Below are 10,640 nucleotides of genomic sequence, written 5' to 3'. Positions count from 1 at the left end.
TCTGAATTTTTCTTTCCCCACCATCTCCCACATCCCTCCTTCCTTTTTTCACCTTAGTCTTGGTGTTGTGTCCCCCGGTTCCCTTTATTTCCTTCCCACTCTCTTGCTTAATACTTCCCCCACCTTCACCCTTTTCGGCTTTACGTTTCCTGCTGCATTCTTTCCCTTTTCACTTCCACTTTCTAGCCCCACCACTTCTCCCTGCCCTTCTCCAGCTGTCAGAGAGGAAGGAGCTTGTTTTTCAAGTGTCAGCACCAAGGCCAGCTGGCTAGGTCACTCTATTTCCTCCATGGAGTGAGAGTTACTATAGTCTGTTTTATTTCATCTGACGGAACAAAGGCACACCTACAACTTGAATGCTAAGTCGTGGTTGCATGGAAATAGACAAGCCTCAGTCATTAGGGATGAATGCGTCTCCTTGGTTACCTGTCAAACCGATCCTCGAATATAACTATGCTTGGCTATAACTAAGTTGGAGGATTTGGGATCTTTGTCAAATTAAAACCAAAGCGTTTACATTTCCTCATCCACCACACCCGCTATGTTGTGGCCAGAGCACCCAGGACAAGGACCCCTCTCCTGAGTGCTGAGTGACCCAGTGAGGAACGATGCAGGCCGGCGGGCACATAATATATTCATTGGATGGCCAGTATGGATATTTCCGACGTCCATCAATCTCGAATACGGGTGCTTTGTATGAGATGGAGGGTCAGGCCAGACGGCCGGTTATTCAATACTGGCGATACGGTGGGGTACGGAACGGAAATTGGTGCTGGACGTTTTATTTTTGTTAAACAGTGTGGTACGAAATTGCTATAAGATATTTTACTTAAGGTATGGTGCAGTATTTTTCATATATATACATACATACATACACACACACACACACACACATATATATATATATATATATATATATATATATATATATATATATATATATATATATATATATATATATATATATATATATATATATATATATATATGACTCTCAGTCTTGGGTTACATTTTGCAAAAGAAGGTGTAATCGAGGGGTAGTCTCGTTACCTAATGTAGGACTACTATTACTACTACTACTACTACTACTACTACCACTACTACTACAATAAATAAGTAGAATGTCTGAACAGAAGGAAACACTCCTCTTATTCATTTAGCAAAGTATGAACACGCGGTTAGAATCTTAGTATGTGGTGCGCTATCGTGGCCAAGGCTGTATTTTAAAAGAAGTCAACTTTCAACATAATTTTCAGTACCATTCCGCTGGTGCAAGCGCCCTCCAAGCCTCTGGACAGGGTCGTAATGGACATCAGTGTATGGGGCAGGGGTGTCAGTGTATGGGGCAGGGGTGTCAGTGTATGGGGCAGGGGTGTCAGTGTATGGGGCAGGGGTATCAGTGTATGGGGCAGGGGTGTCAGTGTATGGGGCAGGGGTGTCAGTGTATAGGGCAGGGGTGTCAGTGTATGGGGCAGGGGTGTCAGTGTATGGGGCAGGGGTGTCAGTGTATGGGGCAGGGGTGTCAGTGTATGGGGCAGGGGTGTCAGTGTCGCTTCTCCTCATCGTGACTGGGTTGGCGACTTTTTCGGGCAAGAACACCAAGCAATTAAATTACAAAACTGGTCTCTTTGTTAGCTACTTTGTTAATCGTAAATGATCTCTGTCATTTTCTTTGGAAATATGGCTAACTATTTTTTTTCCCCTGTTGAATACTGCTTTTTGGAACAGTACTTTAATTTATTAACTTTATGCAGAAAAGTGTCTACCATTAATTACACTTTCAGTATTTTGTAAACTTTTTTTTTTACATAGTAAGAAATACAGCATATATTTCTCAAACTGTACATCCTCTCTATACTAGGAAAATGAAATGAATTTGTTAATTTAGCTAATGGGAGTATTCACACTGACATTTAGTGTAGAAGAAAATTACCAAATACGAGTAAGCAAGAGACCATCATGACTCACATGTAGAACAAGTGTGGGATCCTTCAATAAATATAATCAGAAACAAGTGTTCATTGGAATCAGATAGTGTACAGCTGGGGATGATCTTCCTTTAGGCTGTACACTGTTAGTCTCACATGTAACTTCAGAGTGAGGTTCAGGAACTGGAGAACCTGCAATGCTGATATTTAACAAGTTGGCATTGCAGAAATCATAGCAATCATGTCTCTTTTCCAAGGTCTGTAATCTATTGTTGCATGATTTTATTCCGATTTCTTTTTATTGTGTGTGTGTGTGTGTGTGTGTGTGTGTGGTTACAAATACATAATATTGACTAAGTAAAGAGGCAAGCTGGGTCATGTTGTATATATAAATTACTGAAATGTGAATGAGGGCGTGACCTCCTCCACCCACATCATACTCCTTCTGAAGCATCACTAAAGACAGGTCTATTGATGGGATGTCTGATGTCACGTGGAATGGACGGACGCTTCAGCTAAAGAAATACCACACACGTAACACTTCTCACCAACTACCCCATCTTCTACCACAGTTTCTCATATTTGTTGTTGTTGTTGGTGGTGTTGATGTTGCTGTTGTTGTTGTATAGCCCCCGTCTGGCCTACTAGACTCGTTAACCAAAGGTAAGCAGCTACCCTTAAGGCATCATGTGTAGCTCAGTGTTCCGATATGTGTGTAATGTAAAGTCTTTTTCTACAAGCTAAACAACCCTTATCAAAGCTTGTAATTAAGGACAGCTTGGTCGCGTCCTCATCCAAGCTTTATTACGTGAATTCGATCAGCTTTATTGATAGATTCCTCTGATGGTTGGATGTCTGGGGTAGGGGGGCTTGTAGTATAGTGTTCTGGTCAAGGTATTGCATTGTCCTTAATGTGAAATGAGCATCTAAATGTTTCCTAATCTCTAGTATAAATAGAAGTGATATGCTGTTGAAAAAGGTCTAGTAAAGCTTGTTTGGTGATTATGTGGTTAGTTGTGTTGTGGGGCTGACACCGAAAGAATGGGGTGTTAAGCAGGATCGTGTGCCTATATTTTGTGAGAAAGAGGACTAGTTTCAGAAAGAACGGGAGTTGTGGGGGTTATTTTGATGCAGCCAGTGATGATACTGTAATTGTAGTACTGTTTTGAACGAAAGTGATGTCATGGATGTTGGATTAAATGTGGGGAGTGGGTGTATAGCTTTTAGATTTCAGCCGGTGGTCCCCGTTCCGGATGAAATCAATGACAGAGCCAGAGAGCGTTAGGGGGAAAAAAGGAAAATCGTCAGCCACCGTAAAGAAGGGTGGCTAAACAAACGGCAGGGGGTTGGAAAAACTTTGGTTGCAGTGTTCAGGTAACTTCTGTCGCTGTGTTATAAGGGGACGGCATCGGGGCCGAGAAGATAGGGGTGAAGAGAGTTTGGAGGGAGCGAACGATAGAAAAAAGGGAAGGTGAAGGTAAAGAGAGAATAAGGAAGAGGACAGGTGAAAACAAAAGAAACAAGAAGAGAAAAGAATTAGGAAAGACGGAAGTTGGAAGAAGAAGAATAAAATAAAGGAAAGAGGGAAGGTAGGCTAGACTTAGAAAGGAATAGGTAAGAAAGGGGGAAATAGTAAGAGACAACAGCTGTAAAGAGAATGAGTGTTGGAAGGATGGTATGGTGAAAAAAGGAAATACCAAAGAAGGGCCGGGGGACAGACGGAGGACATGCGGAAACAGAGAAGGACATGAATGAGAGGAGACCAAGAAAAACCTGGAACAGAAAAAATGTGAGAAGAGGGAGGAAAAGGAGGAGAGTGGAGGGTGAAACCAACAGTGTAAAAACAATGGAAGAAAGAGAAAGGGTGTAAAACTGGGAGAATGCCCGGAAGTAAGAGGAAGATACCATGAACAAAATAAAAAGTGGGAGACAAGAACGTTAGCAAGGCAAAAGAGGATGAACGGGGGAAACAGGGGGGGCTTGAGGGGAAAGGTAGGTTGAGATGAGATAGGAGAAAGGAGAGAGATTAAGAAAGCAAAGCGAGGAAAGAGAGGGATGGAGAGGATGAAGGAAAATACGGAAAGCAAAGAGACGGATGGCGGAATAGGGGAAATAGGGAGAGAATGAGAGAGGGAAGAGAGCAGATTATGTAAATTTCAGAACAAAAGTAGAAGACTTTAACACCCTCTTCTTTCCCACCCTTTACGATTCTGTCTCCTCTCCTCCTCAATGTTCCCCGCTTACACCTTCCCCAGTTCTTTCATCATTCTTCACTCCCCCCCTTCCTCTTATGTCTCCTCTTTCCACCCCATTTGCCGCTAATGATCAAACTTTCAGATATAACTATGGTGGGTGAGCGACTAAAAATTCGGGTGTGAAGGGTTGTTGGTTTAAGGTGGCCCGACTGTTGGCGAAGTTAAGACAGTGGTGGCAGATTTATAGCCCAGTCAGCCCAGGTCTCGGCTCTTGCTGTCAATATTCAACAGCCTTGAACCCCGGCTGTCTGAAATGGGAAACCAATGTGTCACTATGGTGTTTGTCGTCTGAACTGTCAGTTTTTAGGCAAGGTATCATTCCCACATCATATTATCTGCCTGTATGAAACCAGAAGGACAAAGTAGAACATTAAAATACATGGACAAGGAAAGAAAACTGATTCAAATTTCTTCTTAGATGAAATGTGGGGCTGAGGATATGGCCGTTGATTAATGAAGTACTGTGTTAGTGTTAGCTATTTAAGCAGTACGACAGAAAACGACTGGGAATGTATTACGGCAAAACCAATCAGTTGCAGCGAGATTATACAGGAGAAGGCGAGGCAGTGAGCTGTGATTCAGGACTATATGGTGTGACGTGTGACAGTCTGGTGTGACATGGGGCAGCCTGGTGTGACGCGGGACAGCCTGGTGTGACTCGGGACAGCCTGGTGTGACGAGGGACAGCCTGGTGTGACAACGATGCAAGTAAAGGTGGGAAATACCCTTGTGTAACTTTTGCTACCTATGCCTTAGCCACGAAAGAAAAGAAAACAAACAAAATTATGAAGAAAGCGAAATATACAATAAAAAACCGACACTAAATGAACAAATATATAACTGAGGCTAAAGACAGTGAAAAAAAGCAACCACGAGAAGAGAATAGATGATATATTTCCGTGATAAAAGTTTTTAACGAAATATAAAATTTTCAGCAAAAAATTTACTTTCTCTCTCTCTCTCTCTCTCTCTCTCTCTCTCTCAGTTTTCATTAATTCATTATTTTTTCCATTTCCACTCGACTTTCTGAATATATATATATATATATATATATATATATATATATATATATATATATATATATATATATATATATATATATATATAATCTTTTCCCAGTCTACTGTTCACAGTCCACAGTTACTTCAGTCTTGGTGTGCCCCTCCTTCCCTCCCGCCACTGAGTATGCTGATGGCATCCGGTGAGGTCCGTCCGTAATGACAGGACTGACCGTGTAAACACGTTGAGGGAGGCAGCATGGGCGCACCAGAAATTGGATGGGGACGATTTCCAATGGGGTACTTTATGGGGTGGAAGACAATTGACAATTGTCATGGTCGAGCCTGCCACAGACGTCGTAGGACACGCATGCTCATGAATCATATGCTGCATTTGTTTGTGTGCACTTGTGATAGGATTAATGTCATTCCTACTTACAAAACCACTTACACTCTCCAATGAATACACACAACAGGAGCTTATTCATTTGTATGAGTCACACAAAAAGGTAAAAATATTCTAATCTGCCAAGTCTAGCAACTAGTCAGCTCATTCACCCCTTATAATTTAATGTTTTCTATGTTAATTCTTTAGAAATGAGTAGATTTGTATCTCTTAATATATGGTTTCAATGAGGAAAGTCATATTTTCCTCCTCTGAGACGATTTACTAACTTAAATTTATTAGTGGCTAAATTCGCCTTCAGTAAACGATTTCGACAAACCGTCCCAAATCCAGGAACGGTCAACAGTCATTTTTTGCCTGCTGTGATAGAGGTCGGAAGGTTGGACTGAAGTCGAGAGGACGCACGCTGAGAATCTGAGATGTCAGGATCATACTGTTGTGTTCCCCTGTGCATTAATAGGGGTGGCCATCAATTTCCTCAGAACCCAGAACTGAAAAAACGGTGGATGATGGCTATCAAGCGCCAAAACTTCACTCCGTCCAAGTATTCGATGGTATGCAAGGACCACTTCACTGCAGAAGACTATATGCCTGGTGGTAAGTAGAGTTTAAAGTAGCCAGTTTGCTTGCTTGAGGCTTATCCATAAGTACTTGCATTAGGCCCTATCAATCCATTAAGTCCGTGTATAGCCTAAGTTGTAGGTAGTCTTAGACCTAGCCTAGGACCAAGAGTCAAAATTCATACTTGGAGGAAAAAAAAGAATTAGACATTTAAAAAAATGCAAGTAAAAAAATGATAATAGCTGAAACTTAGTGCAGCCCAAAGTGATCACCTTGACTATTGGGCTAGGATGGTCTAAATCTGCAATAATACCAACTTTTTCCTCAATTACCTAACCTTACCTAGACTAGTCTTAACTGCTATGATTATTATTTTGTTAAACAACCTGATGGTCTGAATCTGCCATAATACCAACTTTTTCCTCAATTACCTAACCTTACCTAGGCTAGTCTTAACTGCTATGATTATTATTTTGTTTAACAACCTGATGGTCTGAATCTGCAATAATACCAACATTTTTCCAAAAATACCTAACCTAGTCTTAACTGCTACGAATATTTGGAAAACAACCTTTTTGTTTGCTGTAGCACATGTATCACATTATATCTGTGGTTTATGCTCTGAATGAGAACATCTACCTAAGACACACATGATAAAATTTCCAGGTCGAAGGTCCGAGGGAAGGCTCAGAAGACTCAAAAAAACAGCTGTTCCATCCCAGTTCTCGTGGACTAAGAAACCGTCTGTTGCTGCAGTAGCCAGGAAGGAAAGGGCTCTTAAGCGAATGTGTGACAGTGCAAGAAGTGTTGATGCAGAGGAAATAACCGGAGGTAAGTCAATCCGCAAAAGTTCAGTTGCAATCATATTCATGTACAATACCAGTAACACAGTGTCTCATGGAACTTATATAAATTGTGTTCACACACATATGCCAGTTTATATTGTAGTAACTTTTTATATTATCCCTTGTTGGTTTCATAAGTAATGAGAGTGTATGAGTGTGGAGTGGCAGAAGGCAAAATGGATCAAAAGAATACAGTATGATGGTTTTTTTCACTATGCAGCAGATGGAGGAAGCCTGAGTGCCTTGTAAGATTTGCAAGAATGAGGAGATGGAAGGCTTTGATATATATGCACAATGCTATTAGACTGCTTTGCTTGTCTTTTCCTACAGGAGCATCCAAGAAGATTAAATCTCAGAAGCGAAAGTGTGGCAGTGCATGCAGTGATGAAACTCCTGATGTAGGTGCAGAGGAAGTCATCGAGAGTGAGCCAGCGCAGGTTTTCAGTGTACCGGTTTCAGATTCTACAGATGCCGTAGTACCTGACGCAGTTAAAGTCTGTTCACACATACAAAAAGGTTTACAGAGTAGATGATTTCAAACACAATGCAGAAAGCCTTCATTTCCACACTGGTCTAGAAAATTATGAGAAATTCACTTTTGTACTAGCTACACTAGGTCCTGCTGCTTATAGCTTGAAGTACTTTTATGGGCCCATAACTACACTGCAGGTTCCTGAACAATTTTTGCTGGTAATGATGAAACTTCGACAAAATAAGCCAAATTTTGAACTTGGAGAGCTATTTGGTGTCTCTGAAAGAGATGTTTATAACATTTTTGTTACCTGGGTCAGATTTATGCCATTACAGTGGAGGGAGATAAACCTATGGCCAAAGAAGGATATTGTTCAGTTTTATGCACCACATGATTTTGGTAATAAGTTCCCTGGAACAAGAGTTATTCTTGATGCAACTGAGATCCCTGTCAGGAAACCAGAGCTTCCTTTAGCACAACAGGCAACTTTCTCTAATTATAAGAACAGAAACACACTAAAAGTTGTTGTTGGATGTACACCAGGTGGTATGATTTCTTATGTATCACCAGCTTATGGTGGAGCTGCTAGTGATCGCAGCATCATAGAGAGGAGTAATATACCACAGTTGTGTGTTAAGGGTGACAGCATTATGGCTGACAAAGGTTTTGAAGTTCAAGATTTGTTTGCACCATATGATGTGATGGTTAATATTCCTACTGTGTTCAAGAAGACAAACAGATTATCTGCCAATAGTGTCCTGAAAGACAGAAAGATTGCCAGTAAAAGAGTCCATGTTGAAAGAGTTATTGGTTTGGGCAAAACATTTAAGATACTTACAGATCCACTTAATAACTCAGAGGCACAATTAGGTTCAGATATTATATTTATTTGTTATATGTTATGCAATTTTCGAGAATGTATTGTTCCATCACATGCCTGAGAAATTTTCCACACTCCTATTTATCCACCTTTTGCCTCAGTGAGTGTAGGTGGTGGCGACCATCATCCACTCACTTGATGTAGAGCTGCCTACTTCTTCCTTAGCCTTTATCATTCTTTTGCTGTGTCTGCTCTCCTCTCTTCATATTTCTCCCATCTTTCCTGTCACTTCTTATTGGTCTTCTTTCCTTTACAGGTGGCTTTACATTGAGTAACAAGCCAAATGGTTTCCTGTAAGCCAAGAAACCATTTACTACGCTGGGTGGTAACCATATAACCAAACCATACGTGCTCTCTACGTGTCAACAAGTGGGTTAGTGGAGGATTAGTGCCCCTCCCCATAAAATAAATAACTCAAAGTTAAATGGCCACCCCTTACGGGATTGTGGCGTCTGGCAATAGATAGATAGAGTATTCTTCCATTGTTTGAATGCCATACATCTTTCAATCTGACCTTACACAGCACAATCATATGATCTGGCAGTCCACCACTCAGCACTCAGACAGCTTTTATGTCACAAACACACTTCATCATCTTACTTTCTACAAGAACATAATTTATTAAGCTCCTTTCAAACCAACCCGGTCTTATGTACAGCATGAGGGTGTCCCACAGGGATGTGTGCTTAGTACTACTCTTTTTATCATTGCAAGTATGTACAGTATCTGGTGCTTAGTGCTGTTCCTCTCCTTTCATTATCATGTTCACAATAATATTTTTTTAAAATAAAAAGTAGAACAGTACATGATATTTTATCCTCATATTGAGTATATACCAAGTTCAGGTATGCCCATTACGCTAACACACTACATGCTATAGTCTCTTCTGATTTGATAGCATGTCTTAAAAGAAAGTCATACTATGCACTGGTACGAAGGTGATAAGACACAGTAAGATTATTTAGAGATATTTATTGGGTAAATATGCAGATAGACTGATTATGAATGATGAAATTACCAAATAACAATTTGGATAATATAGTGTCATATACAGTATGTATATATTTCTCAAAGTGGCTAATCAATTCAGAATAGAATATATTCTCTATAATAAGTATATATAGATAAATATATCTATATATATATATATATATATATATATATATATATATATATATATATATATATATATATATATATATATATATAAATATGTGCTTTTCACTTTCACTCACAAAGTACACACTGCTTCCTACACAGATGACTTAACACTCCCACGCACACTTCATAACTGGTGTACTACAAAAAAGACTCAGAATGGTCTCTTTTATGGTAGAACACAGTCATAACTCACACCCCACTATCAACAACATCCCCCTTGTCCCACATGCACACAAAATCTTTGGTGAAATGAAAGCACAGTAACAGAAGAATTTGGTAATATCTTGCGACATAACGTGTCGCCATGATGTTGTTAGGCTACTCTCTTGCTGAGCGACTCTTCTTCTTCCCCACGTGCCGCAATATTAGTAAACAAAAGCAGAGTCTATCTTATCCCTGGGACTGTACCTTCAATGCGCATGCGCCACTTGGATATTTGGGATGTTGCGAGCGTCGTACCGATTTTTTACTTATATTGGCTAGTAATCGACTTAAAGAGGGCAATTATAAAGTATTTCGTTCAGGCCAATAGTGAGTAATGTAACTCCACCTCTTTCAGTACAATAAAAGACTACTAATGCAAAATAAATGAGGATCTTGGAGTTCATTTGATGCTAGTCTAGCTGGATAAATATTTTTTACGTAGTACTATGAAAATAATAAGTAGTTTGCCTTTATTTCTTCTCAATTATTTGAGGAAAAAATAATTCCTCTACACATTACAAACATTAATTTGAATCAAAAGTCCACACAAAGATATATTATTAATGATTCATGAGAGTGCGACTGCTCACTGTCAGTGGCAGGCTCGACCACTTCAATGGCGGCTCCAAAGCACCCCATTATTTGAGGGGGTACAGAGGCGGTACGGCAGAGCTACCCAGCACTAAAGCTGACGGTACACGAGTTGCATTAGTGCTGTATACACGGTTATGATAAACAGCATGCAACCCTTCGTAATTCTTATATATATATATATATATATATATATATATATATATATATATATATATATGTATATACATATATATATATATATATATTTTTACATAGCCTATGATTTCATCATCCTTTGTGTAATTTTAACGCACAGTATGCTCCATGTTTGATAACGAGCGTGTTCTGCCTCAGTCC

At 39.9% G+C, this 10,640-nt stretch overlaps 1 protein-coding gene across 1 annotated transcript; it reads left to right on the top strand.

Moving 5' to 3' along the window:
- The first annotated feature begins 6,096 nt into the window (after positions 1–6,096).
- Positions 6,097–8,406, top strand: LOC145400829 (uncharacterized). Its single transcript, XM_080273268.1, has 4 exons — positions 6,097–6,184; positions 6,815–6,979; positions 7,324–7,439; positions 7,471–8,406. Exons 1-4 carry the CDS (start codon positions 6,097–6,099, stop codon positions 8,404–8,406), a joined length of 1,305 nt encoding a protein of 434 aa, XP_080129394.1.
- Positions 8,407–10,640: the final 2,234 nt, after the last annotated feature.

This window comes from Coenobita brevimanus, chromosome 6 (genome assembly GCF_032717465.1).
Source record: "Coenobita brevimanus isolate Jiangsu-jjx chromosome 6, ASM3271746v2, whole genome shotgun sequence".
NCBI classification, from domain to species: domain Eukaryota; kingdom Metazoa; phylum Arthropoda; class Malacostraca; order Decapoda; family Coenobitidae; genus Coenobita; species Coenobita brevimanus.
The sequence above is the reverse complement of the archived record's forward strand: the minus strand, read 5'-3'. Positions and strand labels throughout refer to the sequence as shown.

Coding starts and splice junctions, on each gene's coding strand:
- LOC145400829 (XM_080273268.1), top strand. CDS start 6,097: ATGGCTATCAAGCGCCAAAACTTCACTCCGTCCAAGTATTCGATGGTA. Junction 6,980..7,323: donor TGCAGAGGAAATAACCGGAG/GTAAGTCAATCC, acceptor CTTTTCCTACAG/GAGCATCCAAGAAGATTAAA. Junction 7,440..7,470: donor AGCCAGCGCAGGTTTTCAGT/GTACCGGTTTCA, acceptor CAGATGCCGTAG/TACCTGACGCAGTTAAAGTC.